This window comes from Watersipora subatra, chromosome 4 (assembly GCF_963576615.1).
Source record: "Watersipora subatra chromosome 4, tzWatSuba1.1, whole genome shotgun sequence".
NCBI lineage: Eukaryota > Metazoa > Bryozoa > Gymnolaemata > Cheilostomatida > Watersiporidae > Watersipora > Watersipora subatra.
The window spans coordinates 35,062,327-35,077,510 of NC_088711.1; the positions used below are offsets into that span (position 1 = coordinate 35,062,327).

The following is a 15,184-nucleotide window of genomic DNA, read 5'->3' on the forward strand; positions in this document are numbered from 1 at the left end:
CGATCTCTCAACTTTCAGCTCAATACTGAAACTCTACCACCTGCACCAATCAACAACCTTGCCACTTCTGGGAATAATTGTGCAGCTACATAGTTCACCTGTATATCATAAATAAATTATATAAGTATAGAGCATGTACATGTATATCAGGTATATATATATTATATATATATTATATATATATATGTAAAGTATGTAACATGTTGACATGGAAGACATTAAAATCTGTCATTCAAAGACCAATCCCATAGCCACTAGGAGCAATTACCTTACAGGATGAAATTATTCGCGGAGTTAAGTTTCGCGCAAAATGCCTTTTTCATGCATATTCACGGACAAATTTATTCGCCATGAATGCAATCACTCTCTATAAAAAGGTAACTTTATTGCGGCTAGCAATAGAGTTAACCCTTCGCATGCGCACACCGGGTTTTTAGGTTTCGGTAGTTGCCAACTACGAGTCGATCATGCTAAGCTGGTAGTAAATATTTCTCGCTGCGTACACCGCATGTTTATGTTTCTAGGTATTTAGCTGACAACTACGAGTTGATCATGCTAAGCTACCGGTATAAATTTCTTGCTGCGTCCAGAGGCTATCACGAATATTCAACGCCTTGGAGGCCTTTGATGAGCCAACAACTTGTGGTAAGTAATGAGTTTTTTCAAAACCATTTACTAAATTAATAATTGAATTTTACTTTGGTAAAACGCAATATTTATTTTTTCCATCCCTACCGCTTTATTATTCGTTTTAGTGCGAGATAGAGTCCAATAATCTACACGACCCATTGGCAGTAAAGCTAATAAACGCAGACTGCGCAACGGTCGGTCATCTACCCCTTGAAGCCCGGCGATGATTTTTTAAAAAGTTTTGGAACTCGGCTACGTTTAGTACTTCTGCCTAGTGACTACTTTTTAATTTGAGGCAGTAGTTATTCTCCCTTGTGTTTAAAAATAGAACTAATTATTCGCGGAACTTAATTATTCGCGGAATTGACTGTTTGCGAAATCGCGAATTTTTATATTCATCGAATATTTTCATCCTGTAGGGTACCTCTATTAGATTGTGAACAGACCTTTTACCTACTGTTCTATGAGACAAAGTGAAACCAGTCTCCGAGCCACAGAAACTAAGACACAAATACGGCAGCATCCGTATTATGTTAAAGTAAGATTAAGAGGACAAGGATGAGTGTATCTAGCCTGAGATTCATACTAACTGATCAATTTCTGGTTATGTCAATACGGGTGTATTGAACATAGCCTGTCAATGGGAACCCACTGAGTGAACCGAACAATTAACATTGAGGCTTGCTTATGCCTGATGAGCTGTCGACATCGCAAGACATTTATTGGCCATGAAAATTGTTCTACCTTCTACATGGTGCAACACAAACTACAGGCTAAATATAAATATATTCACCATAGCGCCCTGCAGATCTCTTGAGACAGATTGCATCCGCTGCATCAAACAGGATAACCACGTTAATTGCACTGGTTGGTTCGGCCGGAGGAGGAGCAGGTTTAGGATCCGGGGCTAAACGCGAATTCTTAGATTTTGCTATCGACTTCTCTTTAGTCAACTTTGGATCTCTAGTAGGTGTGACACAAATAAAAATATATGTAATAATAATAATAATGGAAGATTATTTTAAAAACAAACTAAGAACATCCATGAGCTAGAAGTTTCTAGTTACTATTGGATACACCATTCATTTTTAGTTAGTAGGAATAGCGAGAGAAGTAACGAATAACATTCACGAATATCTTAAATCATTCTTCAATCTTGCAGTCATGTGCACAAATATCGAGCCACCTACAATAATCTATTATTTCTGAAATGCATATAACAAATTGTAATTTGTCTTAAAAAAGAGCATAATACAGAAACTTGGTAGGATTTTAATGCTGAGAACCTCCTCCGTCTGTTTTTCTTTTTTATTAGTATTTAATGGCATTCTGGCTGTTACAATTCTCGGCAGTGTTTATTTTTAATATTTTTTTCATTAAATGATATTTTGAGAAATTATTGCTTAAACTGTCGAAACTGACTGCTAGAGAAGAGGAAATGTCAAAAATTTGTGAAAAGCTAAAGTAATTTTAGGACAATGGTTTGAAAAAGAAGATAGCACCTATTAACTTTTGCTAATGCTTCATTCACTTAGAGCAGATCTCAGTGAGCGAGAATATTATGCAATACGGAAGATTAAATTTTAACTCGCAAATAATACAATAATACTGCAGAAAAGAGTGCATTTTGAAGATTAAAATAATATATATCTTTGTCATATTTAAGTTGATTATATTGTGCTTATCGAGTCCTAAAGTTCAAGTGTATAAAATTATTGGGCGGCTCCATACATTTGCACATGACTGTATCTTTAGTCAGCATTTTGACAGTCAGAAAAATGATAGCGAGAAGAACGGATAACAAAAACAAATCACAGATTAGATTACTGTAAAAATTTTACTATTCAAACGATAAAAGTACAGTGCAACAGTGCATCATGGGTATAACAGACACGGCTGTTTTCAAAGCATGGCTATACCATACTATTCCTTCATGAAACTATGTAGCCTCAAAGATAACGAGATCATGGGAGTGGCTTTAGCAATAGCAAATTTTTGGAACAAACTGCAGCAGTTCGACATAGCCATGCTCTACTGCACTGTGAGTCACTATTATCGAAACGGTCAGTAGAAACTCATCAAGGTCAAAATTTTGTGGTTTCACTCAAATGATAAACACCATGACATGTATGGGGCCATTTTCTTGCCAGCGAATTCTCCATTTTAAAAGCTCCAAGAGACTCGAGATTATATGTCAGGCAGCAGGTCTGTACATTTACATAATCATCATGCTGTAACCGTATAATTGCGCATTCACATAAATCATATACACTTCTCCGCTATTTCATGAACAAGCCAAGAGCTGAATTTAGATAACATTACAGTTAAAGATGTTTGTTACAGATCTTTCTGTGTTTTGCAAAAATTGAAAGTGCAGAGTTTGAAATTTTCAAAAGATAATTCAGTCAACTCATACGAAACCCAAAGATGACGTGCTTGTACAAGAGTAATCATATTGAACTGATTGGGGAGTCTGGGATGTGAGATTATCAATATAGGATGCAGAAATCACAAAACAGGAGGGTGTGGCAAAGCCTGGGCTCCAAGAGAAACACTTACTTCCGGACTGTTTTATTAACAGCCTCCTCTTCCTCATCGCTGAGAAGTAGAAGATTTTTATAGCCCGTAATCAACAATATTAAGATATAACAAACATACAGAGCATTATTATTATTATTAATATGTTCTTATTGTTATTCCTCTCATGTATCATTTAGACCTGAATGAATGATAGCTTCTAAATGGTGCTGACCAAAAGTGAAAATTTTCGATATTGTCTGCAAAATAATGCAGACACATCGGACTAGCTCCTGCAAGTTCAGTCATCGAATGAATGATAGGAATAACTGACTTAACTTGCGATATATCACACAAGATATGATGTAGATCAACTAAATTTATGGCTTTTTATTATTTAAATGCTTTAGCTTCATTTTAAACTTGAACCAGGTTTTGTATTTTCTTCTAGAAAACTGCTGTTTAACAAAATAGATTTTGTAAGTTAGAACTTACTTCGTATGTTAAAACAACTATTTGCTAAAAAATTCACTTTGTATGTTAAAACATTCATACGTCAAGGTATTTGTAAGTTGAGGTTCGACTTGACATGATTTTTTATTATTTAACAAATGACCAACTTTTTGAGCCTGTCAACTTATAAAATCATACATTGAGCATATTGCTGATGAAATTTTTCCTAATTATTTTGACAACAAATTACTTTTCCTGTTTATTCCATACATTCAATTTATGCAACCATTTTACTTATATATTATTCAAAAACTAGGTTTTCTAACATAAAAGACTCGATTTGATAGTTGTCTTTTTCATCTAAACTGCTACAGCAAAAACCTTTGGTAAATCAAAATAAAGAACTATTAAAGGACTCATTAGTTTGATAAGCGAACAGCAGAAAGAGAGCAAAGGGAAGCGAGAGCGAGAATAGCCAAAAACTTGCAATGAAAATTTTTCAGCCTGTAGCGGAGTGCCCTGGGTGACAGATGTGTATGGAGCTGAGCCCTCGCTCTGGCCTAAGTGTGCGTCAGAACTAATATTGCCTTGGAGACCAGCCACGGTTTCAGAGTTGGGAATGGGAGCGAGACCACCCATTGAAAGGGAAGGAGACGGTAATTGTTTGTCACCAGCAAATTTAACACTGCGTTTTTTTGACTGAATTGCATCATCATTTCTGGAAGAAAAATCCATAAACTTAGACTCTAGTAAGTTTTCATTCGCAGCTGGAAGTTGAGAGAGCGTGTTTGTCTGTGCAAGAGGAAAAGGAGTGGGTGTGACTGAAGCAGACGATGCAGCGTGTGGAGTTGAATGAGAAGATTGAGCAGGAAGTGTGTTTAAATTATCAGGCGAAGGTTGAACATCATCTACAGCTGTTAGCGAACCAACCGGTGTTGGAACAATTTCAAGTTCATGCTCTAACTTCGTGCTAAAAGATGAAACGTGCGTGTAGTAATCCATCTCATGTCAGAGCAGTTATTACAAACATTTTCTACTTTTCTATCCTTTTAGCTTCACTCATCATAGTTTTTGTTCAAAATGTTTTATTCCAAATAAAACATATCACTGTTTACAAGTCAACAGAAGCTAAGGTCAAAATTTTAAAAATATATCTACTAGTTCTAGCTATGTAACTTTGCCATTCAAATCTGATGGCAAACAACAAGGATGCCATGAAACATTTTAATATTATAACAAGTAATCAGTATACTGCAGGTTGACTAGTCTTGAATCTGGAAGACTTCGCTTCTTAACAAGTCAGCAGTATACATGGTCTGAGTCATCATACAAGCATGTAGTTATCACATAAGAGTGAGCGGACAACTTCAGTGAAAGTGAGCAGACAATTTCAGTTAAAGTTGGCTGGCATGTTGTTACACGCATTTACTAAATAATCTTAACACTTACTTTGCCCCAGCATCAAAACCACTGAGAGCTTTTTCTAGCAGTTTAGCTTGAGTGTACGTTGTAGGAAAGCCATCGATAACCCACCCTGTACCTTCCGGAATCGCCCTAAAAGTATTTACAAAGTGTTACAAAATTGTTACAAATAACTGGAGCACTGTAACCGTAATTATCTTTTTCAGATAGATGATGTTCTCTGGAGCAACCACAGTTGTGTTTCCTGCTTCTGTACTATTCAGGTGACTGGTGGTGAAAGAGTAGAACATCAAGCCGAAAAAGATAGGTATAGTCCACCTACACCAACAATCTAATTGTTAGATATAAATATATTGACATGCTATATTAATTCCCTCATGCTTTGAGAAACAAATTTGGTAGTTAATTGAAATGACAGAACAGACTTTGTCATCGTTTTAGTTGTTTGACATTTCTTACAGACCAACTTTTTAAAGTTGCAGAATCTAAGATATTCACATACGGTATATGATTGCCAAAACGCCATCTGACAGATTCACACGCAATACATGATGGCTTCTGCCAGAACAATGACTGAAACATCCATTGGAGTCACCACACACCTGATGGCTTCTGCCAAAATATCGACTGTCAACTGGTCATCAACTGGTTTTCCTCTCTTCAATAGTTTGAGAGCCTTCCCTCCCAGCTTTGCCCGTGGAGTCAGAACAGGTTCGTTTGCTTTGGCCGATTTGTTTTTCCCTTTGGTCTTTGCTACAGATGCGCTCTTAGCTATAAGAATGTACATCAGAAGTAAACACTTTTATTATAAATATGTTCTGTTTTAAGTCTTTAGAGTTTAGAAATAGACCCATCTGACTGCTGATAATAGTTCCACCAGAAGTCTACCAGATAACAAACTTATTTTCTAATGGTAGTCACTGAGCCTTCTGAATAAATCAGAGATATTGAAGAAAGTGATTGAAGTACTCAAAAGTAGAAATTTAGCCATTCGATTGAATAACAGATAACCCAGGACACCAAACAAGGCTTCACATACAATAACGGAAAGTTTATACCATCCGCCGGAGTTAAAAAGAAACCTGGTGTTTAATACAATAAAATTTATAGTATATTACAATATCTACACAGACCACTCTCGGTTTGTGTTGTTGGTGCTGCACTGGTTTCCCGCTGACTTAATGCTGGAGAGGCATTTCCTGACATCGCTACTGACCCTTGACCTTCCGCAGTCTGGTCTTCATTAGCTGCTACAACCATGCTTGTATCTGTGTCTAATGTTGGCGTTTTTCCTAAAGCTAAAAGACACACGCTCAGTGCATCACTTAATAAGGCCCATGAGTACAAGACTACTATTTATCATCTAAAAATAAATAAACAGATGGAAAACAAAGCCAAATAACCTCATAACCTAACATCTTTCTAATAATTATTAAGGTGCTATTCCTCCCCCCTTATACTCCACCTCTCCTTATAATCAAACCTTGTTAAAGGAGTACTCACCAACAGACTCAATGAAGTCACTAGCTATTTCTCTGGGAGGCGCCTCATTGGAATTATACGCCTCTATGGCATCCTTCACTACCTCATCCACGTTCAGTATGGTGAGACGATGAGCTGCAAATAAGCAGTTTGTGCAAATAAGCAGCAAATATAAGCAACGATATCTTGCTGACTGAAAGTACATTGAAGTAAGAGTAGGCGGAGACACGAGACAAATGACAGCAGCAGGTATTATATAAACTTAAAATTTAGAAAAATACTTGCGCTAAAAATAAAGTTTATTATATAAACAGATTGGTTTTATATCATACGCTTGACATTGTGGTAATTTAGTTAAATGTCTTTCATAATCATATAATGTACAAGAAGGTGGAGATAACAGAAAACAGAAAGCATGTCATTTAAAGTGTAGAGATTATAAAATTAATTAAGATTTAGATCATTAATGCAAAGTTTCCCATTGAAATAATATGAAATCTTTAAACAACCATTACAAGTAAATATACAAATAATATATTAAATACAATATAATAAAAGTGAAATGTTAAATAGTGTCAATGAACACTTATCTTTATTTCTCTCAGCTACATCAAGTTTCACTGTCTTTTATCTGTCAGTCAGAGCAGTGTATGTGTGTGAAACTTTATGTAGATGAAAGAGAAATAAAGTATTCCTTACTCCTTAGACATTCAACGTTATCATGAATTATCATGACATGCGCACAGGATGTATTTTGTGTGTTTGCCAAGGCAATTACTATACTCACAACTCCACAAGGAAAAGAAAAATCAGTGCAGACCGAGACTGAGATACGAAGATGTAGCTAAACGTAACCCGAAGTTGAGAAAACTAGACACAAACAGATGACAAGAGAAGGAAGAAAACAGAGCTGCATGGAAGTCAGTGATAAAGGCTAAACCATAAGACCGTCATTGTCGAAACAACTCATAGAGAGAAAGAGAGAGAAAAAGAGAGAGGGGAGGAAGAGGAAAGAGGGAGAAAGGGGAAGAGAGAGAGGGATAAAGGAGGGGGGGGGAGAGAGAGGGAGAGTGAGAGATCATTATCAACTGATATATTGGATACATTCTCTGTACTTTGTCACATGCTACAAGTCACAACACGCTATCAACTTCTACTAAACAACTTCTGAAATAATTTTACATAAGTGTAATATAGAGGCGCAGCAGGATTCTATGTCTAAACGTATCATGCGGGGCGAGGTCTGACCAACCTTGAATATATCGTTTATAGAAGTCAAAGAGAAACAGCACACTCTCATAATAAGGATGATCTGTAGCAAGAATAATTGTGTTATTGCTCTAACTAAATCAACTTTGGAAAAAGAATTGAAAATCTACTACCAATAGAATTATGAAGAGTCAACAAGATTCAAAGGAGACCATAGAGTTATGAGGGCTGAGCTGCTAGTGATAAGTACATGCTCCCTGCAAGATCGGTGAACAAAAGTTTCATAATTTTAAACTGGCAGCCAGAAAAAGCGATGAATAAAGAGTGTATGTCAAACCATGGATAGGTTTCAATGGCAGCAATATTAAAAGCTCCACAATGTATTTAATAAATTCACCAGCAACAGCAAGTATTTGCCTTCTTAAAATAAAAATCTGAAACTCCATCTTGAACTCTCCTTATTAATGCTAAGAAAATAAATGATGTATGTACTCCTGTTTGTGTGAAAGTCTGAGAAACTGGAGCTAGTTAACTGAACCAAAGTGAATTTTGATTAAACAAGTCCGGAACTGAAAGCGTTAATTCAAAAGTGAATTCATTTTTTCCCAAATATTTTAGCCTTGCAAATATAGCAGTTACTGCAACAACACAGATAAAGACAATCAAATAACTTAGCCATCGATGGTGTCTGTGCTGGGTCTTAACCGGTATGTTTTATTTTTTATGTCTTTGTTATTACACAAATTAAATTCATTTCAGAGTTATGCTTTTTAACAAACTTTAACGTTATGTAAGAAAAACGATTAAAATATTAATAACATTCTGGTAACAGCCTGTGTAAGCTGCTGTCACAGCTTTCCAAAACTGGGAACTTTAAAATTTTACGATTGGTTCAACGTGTCAAAGATATAACAGTATACTAGTTATAACTAACTTGAACTAAAGATATAACTGTATACTAGTTATAACTAACTTGAACTAAAGATATAACAGTGTACTAGTTATAACTAACTTGAACTAAAGATATAACAGTATACTAGTTATAACTAACTTGAACTAAAGATATAACTGTATACTAGTTATAACTAACTTGAACTAAAGATATAACAGTGTACTAGTTATAACTAACTTGAACTAAAGACATAACTGTATACTAGTTATAACTAACTTGAAGTAAAGATATAACTGTATACTAGTTATAACTAACTTGAACTAAAGATATAACAGTGTACTAGTTATAACTAACTTGAACTAAAGATATAACAGTATACTAGTTATAACTAACTTGAACTAAAGATATAACTGTATACTAGTTATAACTAACTTGAACTAAAGATATAACAGTGTACTAGTTATAACTAACTTGAACTAAAGACATAACTGTATACTAGTTATAACTAACTTGAAGTAAAGATATAACTGTATACTAGTTATAACTAACTTGAACTAAAGATATAACAGTGTACTAGTTATAACTAACTTGAATTAAAGACATAACAGTATACTAGTTATAACTAACTTGAACTAAAGATATAACAGTATACTAGTTATAACTAACTTGAACTAAAGATATAGCAGTATACTAGTTATAACTAACTTGAACTAAAGACATAACAATATACTAGTTATAACTAACTTGAACTAAAGAAATAACAGTATACTAGTTATAACTAACTTGAACTAAAGATATAACAGTATACTAGTTAAAACTTATAACTAACTTGAACTAAAGACATAACAGTATACTAGTTATAACTAACTTGAACTAAAAACAGAACAGCAACATTCAGAGATTGTATAATTTTTAAAGTTCATTTCAACTAGATGAGATGATATCAAATTAGCATCTATTGAAACCTCAAAGTGTCTCACACAGCTGTAATACATAATAGCCTGTCTTCTTACCATTTGCGATTCTTTGAGCCACAGTTGACTTGCCACTGAAGGCCTTGCCTAGAATGCATGCTTTGATAGGGAATGCAGGAAATTCAGGTGCGGGTGGGGGAGGCTGAAAGAAGGTTAATCCAAGTGCAATTACATAAACATACAACGCTCCACTACTTCTCCAAACTAGAAAATCATATTCTGAAAAATAGATAGTTTCTACAGGAAATAGCTGTGTCTTGTCTTCAACGGCTGGAGATGGCTACAAGGTAAATGAATAATATTTGAAACGTGATAGCAAAATCAGAAACCATGAAAGACCAAATAGTTTTGATTCGTTGAAAACACACATGTAGAGCTCCAAAGTAGGCGTTTGTGTTGATAGTTGTTGATAGACTCACATATCTACTCAAATGGACAATCGAAAATGACATTACATCAATATGTGAAAAGCATTCTGTTATAAATGTCCTCAAAAAACGAAATGAGTATGAAATGAGATAATGGTATAAGAAGACAGCTCCGTCTGAACAGACACTAATAGTACTGTATCTAGCGTCAAGGTAATCCTAGTGGTGAAACTCAAGGGCACTTCAGACATCAAATGAATCCTGAAGGACAAGTGCCTTTTACTACCATTATAGAGAAAAGTAAACAAAGCTGTGAAAGACCAACTTAGATGGCAAACCTTTAATGATATTTCAAGAAATTTGAACATTTGAAATCATGATGAAAGTATGGAGTAAATACCCTATGAGACAACTTTTAATATTTTAGTTTAAACATGGAGTGTGGAGCCATTCGGAAGTCTCAACAAATATTTGAGAGTTACCAAAGACATGCTGAGTGAGAAGTGATGGAGACTGCATTTGTATGTTCAAGTTGGTTACAAAGGAGTGACCTTCAGTAGTGATCTATTGAATACTACGGCTATTGAGTAGAAGGCAACCGTATCACCTCTTGCATATAAAATTGGGTATTACTGTAGTATGCAAAACTTTGATAATAAATTGGTGGTTTTTAATGACGCTGAAAATGTAAGGGGTGGTTTCAAATTTTCAACCAGTGGAGATACGTGATTAGATAAAAGTTAGGATTCCCATCACTTACCCCTCACAACTTAAGAAGTACTTTAATATTTGCTTTGATTGGAGGCCATGATGGCACACGATAACTGAGTGCGTTGGCAGTCGATAAACGCATTGGCCAATGCATCAACAAAAGCAGTGGCCTGAGATCTTTATTACTATATCAACGTTTTTAGTCTACGATAACCAAACGCTTGCCTTCAGACAAATTTCTTCGTGTATAATAAAAATATTTTTATAGGATTTGTTTGTCCATCGCTCTGATAGAAGAACTGCCATGCTGGTTAAATTTCGCCGAAAGCAACGTGTAGAAGATAACTCCAACTAAACAAATGCTTATCTCATATCCATTCCACAATACAGCTTTTTTAACAATATGTCACACTTTCCCCTCAAGGATATGCACAGGAATAACTTTTGGGATACATCACAATGATATTCCAAAAAGTTAGAATATTGCAACCTTTTGCGACAATATGAGAAGACAACTTCCATGCATGAGTGTTGACACATGCACATGTGAGGAGCTAAGAATAAACTTGTTTGGCTTACAGTTGGTGGATGGACCATATTGAATAGCCTGTTGATCACGTGTCCAACAATAGGGTTGGATGGAGGCGGTGCTGTAATATCGCTGTCATCTGGGGGTGCCCAGTCTCCTGTCATTTCCTATACAAAGCAGTAGGGAAGTCTTTATGTATCTACATGTACCTATATGTATCTACATGTACCTATATGTATCTAAATGTACCTAAATGCATCTACATTTATCTACATGTGCCTATATGTATCTACATGTGCCTATACATATCTACATGCACCTATATGTATCTACACGCACCTATATGTATCTACTGTATATCTATATATATATTTCTCAAAGTATGTCCGTGGATAGGTTTGTAAGATTGATTGCCCGGCTATAGATCTTAAAATTTTGGAATAAAGTTTCCGTACAGAAGAAGATTCGATCTCGGTCTCCGCCGTTCACCAGACTACAGAAATCGAATCACTAGCTAACTAATATTAATCATTATATGAGAGCAAATACTTAACTGCTTTGCGTATGATGCGGGTCATAGCATAACGTCACGAGAAGCTGTTCGCTCACATTATTAAACTGGCTAATAGCGTGCAGGTCAATAGCAAAAACCCTCACTACTTCTCATTGTTTATAAGACAAAACGCTTTTCTCATGATATGTAGTTTGATAGTTAGAATGGCAAATGTTGTTATATGTTAAATACAAATCAATTTTCTGTCCAAAGACTTTTCTATTACCCGGGCAACACCGAGTAGCACAGCTAGTGTATCTATATGTGTTTACATGTATCTATAAACATCAATATGTATCTATCTGTGTTTATATGTATCTATATGTATTTTCAAAAATGAGTATATGTGATTAAAAAAAGTTACTAAAGCATCAATGGAAGCTTTTTGAAAATTTCCAGTTTTAATTTTCATGACAAATATGTAGAACGTAACAAAAATTCATTAGAATTTCAAAAAACACATATGGTCAGGTTTGTCTCTAATAGGTTGGTACATGCTCAGCTATGCTTCTAATTGGCTGGTATTTAAAACCATTCGCTATTTCAGTAATATAGAGAAAGTGACTGTATGGAACTTTTGACTTTAAATTGCAAAGAAAACTATCAGTTCCAAGACACAAATGCTACCAGAGTCGGATGCTGTCTTAAACTACTGGCTACTAACTACGTATATAAAATGAAATAAAGAGTATACGCATTTTTGCCCACCCAGAGGGAAATGGCGAGAACAGACACGGAAATGATGCATAAGTTAAAAAAACTTAGTGAGTGTATACAAACTAGTCCATCATCAACTACAACTAGCCATAAATGATCCTTGACCTTCAGCTTCATGCTTTTGACCACGTTACAAGAGGAAATACCCTCAGCCTACATTTGTATAGACAGTACCTTATAATCTTGAAAATCTCCTTCATTCAAGATAGCCTGTCTTTCTAGCTCCAAGATATCGGCAGGGGTTGGACCTAGGGCTCGTTGTTGCGCAGTAGAATCAGCTGTCGGGTACAAAGATTGTCCTGACACAAACAGAGTTTTCCACTCCTTCCACAATTTAACAGGAAGAAGGTTTTCAGTCAACTCTCGATATTCCCCAACCTGCGTAGGAAAGGTCATGGAGTCATAAGGGTTGTGGTATGTATTGGTTACCACTCAACCGGGATAAAAGGTATGTGAAAACTTCTACACTCTTCAAGGTTTGAATTACGTGTAATGAAAAAACTGACCCTGTGACATCAACTGACCCTGTGACATCAACTGACCTTGTCAACTCAACTGACCTTGTGACCTCACACCGCTTCATATCTAATCGTGAAAGCTTGCAAGCACCATCAGCTTATCAAAACCGACGAGCTTACAAGAAAAGTGTTCATCCGAATGGTTAATACAGCAGACGCTCCCATAACATAATATAACGCTCCCCTCTTATAACGTAAACCTCTTAAAACGTAAACCTCTTATAACGTAAACCTCTTAAAACGTAAACCTCTTATAACGTAAACCTCTTATAACGTAAACCTCTTATAACGTAAACCTCTTATAACGTAAACCTCTTATAACGTAAACCTCTTATAACGTAAACCTCTTATAACGTAAACCTCTTATAACGTAAACCTCTTATAACGTAAACCTCTTATAACGTAAACCTGTTATAACGTAAACTTATTATAACGTAAACCTCTTATAACGTAAACCTCTTATAACGTAAACCTCTTATAACATAAACTTCTTATAACGTAAACCTCTTATAACGTAAACCTATTATAACGTAAACCTATTATAACGTAAACCTCTTATAACATAAATTCCTCCACTTAACGCAAAGAATTTATGTAAAACCTTTGCTTTATATTATGTAACAAATTCGTAGTGTCAAGTCGCGGTGTTTGTTCTACAATTTGAATTTAATAATGAGTTCCATAGCTAGCCATAAAAATAGCATTTTATTTTATATGTTCTATCTCAAAAATATAAAAATATTCCTTTATTTTCCTTTGCATCAGACATTTTTTTCTATGATGCAAAGTGAAAAAAATGGGTTATAATTGACATTGAAGGTGTGCGCTCATCTTAACTTAATGTAAAATTGCAGTAAACATGGACTATAAACTAAGTGAAAGTGATGAAAGGAATGAGAAAAGTTGTCGATACATACTACAGTTGTCGATACATACTACAGTTGTCGATACATACTACAGTTACTGTACAGAAATTAGATTAAAAACTTAGGTTTAGTTTTTCCCTATTTGAAGGACCAAAGTGATGTTTGGGACAATCGTGGAACGGATCAAGCAATTTACATATATTTACTGTCTGTATAATGAAAAATCCTTCTAACATAAATGTTCTCGGAATGGATTATTTATGTTATAGGAGTGTCTACTGTATCTCGGCTTTTGTGTTCAAAATTTTTCAAAAATTTTAGAGATCAAATCACTGAGGCTATGAAATAGTTGTAAGCCCTAAAGTGTCACACAATATGAGATAGTGTTACCTTGCAGGCAACGTCTGCTATTTCAGACAGCATCTCCTTACACATCTCGTAGTGGCGGGCATATCTAGCCTCCGCCCGTTCTGCAGCAATCTTAGCATGAAGTTCTTGGTCTTTCTTCGTTTGCTCAACATAGTCTAGTTTAGCAAGACGAGATAACTCCTGGAATGCAGACGAATACTAGACATTGCAATATATGAGATCAATGATGCTTAATGAGGCAACAAACTAAAATGCTTGCTGCGGCTGATGACGGACAGGGCGAAATAGCATGACTGGCAAATGCTTAGAATCTCGCTAATTGAGATATGGAAAACCAATAACCCCCCGATGCATTTTAAAGGTTTTTCATTAAGCCACAGAGTTACATACTATAATGGCATTAAAGACATGAATTGTATTTAACATTATATACAATGCATCATGGTAATGTGAAAATATGTCAAAGACTAGATATATAGCAAAAATAAAAAGGCCAGTACCGGCAGCCATCAAAAACCTGTCCCCCTAAATCTTAGCACAAAACTTCGCCTTGACAATTTCAGCCATTGATTGTATCATTGTGTTTCCATGCTTTGAATGGGTTCGGAGTTACCACTACCAACGAATTTGCACCCTACTGTTTCAACGATTCAGATTCCACTATAAATATTCCCAAGATTCGTGATGTATCTCTCAAAACCAAACTTGTTAAAGTAGACTCCCCTTCTCACAGCGAATCCCTTCGCACGAATTTAGTGAAGCAAAATGGCGTCAAATACGTTTGGATTTTACCATTTTTATGATTTGGAAAGGAAGCAACTCCAAACCCATCTAAAGTATGGAAACCCAGCAAATGATATAATATTACACGGCAATATATCTTAGTTTGCACCTTGTAATCAGCATTCCCAACAAGGCTTCACTAATGAGAATGCGCCAAAAATCTCTTGAAACAAAATCCATAATCTAAAGGC

General features: G+C 35.4%; 1 protein-coding gene across 1 annotated transcript in view; it reads right to left on the reverse strand.

Moving 5' to 3' along the window:
• LOC137394188 (sperm flagellar protein 2-like) overlaps positions 1-15,184 on the reverse strand; it is a 56,595-nt gene that overhangs the window by 29,124 nt on the left and 12,287 nt on the right. Inside the window, exons 9-17 of the mRNA XM_068080908.1 lie at positions 14,232-14,390; positions 12,632-12,835; positions 11,238-11,354; positions 9,619-9,721; positions 6,526-6,639; positions 6,156-6,320; positions 5,625-5,793; positions 5,050-5,154; positions 1,424-1,593 (exon numbers count right to left, since the gene is read on the reverse strand). Of these exons, the coding sequence (XP_067937009.1) occupies positions 1,424-1,593; positions 5,050-5,154; positions 5,625-5,793; positions 6,156-6,320; positions 6,526-6,639; positions 9,619-9,721; positions 11,238-11,354; positions 12,632-12,835; positions 14,232-14,390 (1,306 nt within the window). The remainder of the gene's footprint in view (positions 1-1,423; positions 1,594-5,049; positions 5,155-5,624; positions 5,794-6,155; positions 6,321-6,525; positions 6,640-9,618; positions 9,722-11,237; positions 11,355-12,631; positions 12,836-14,231; positions 14,391-15,184) is intronic.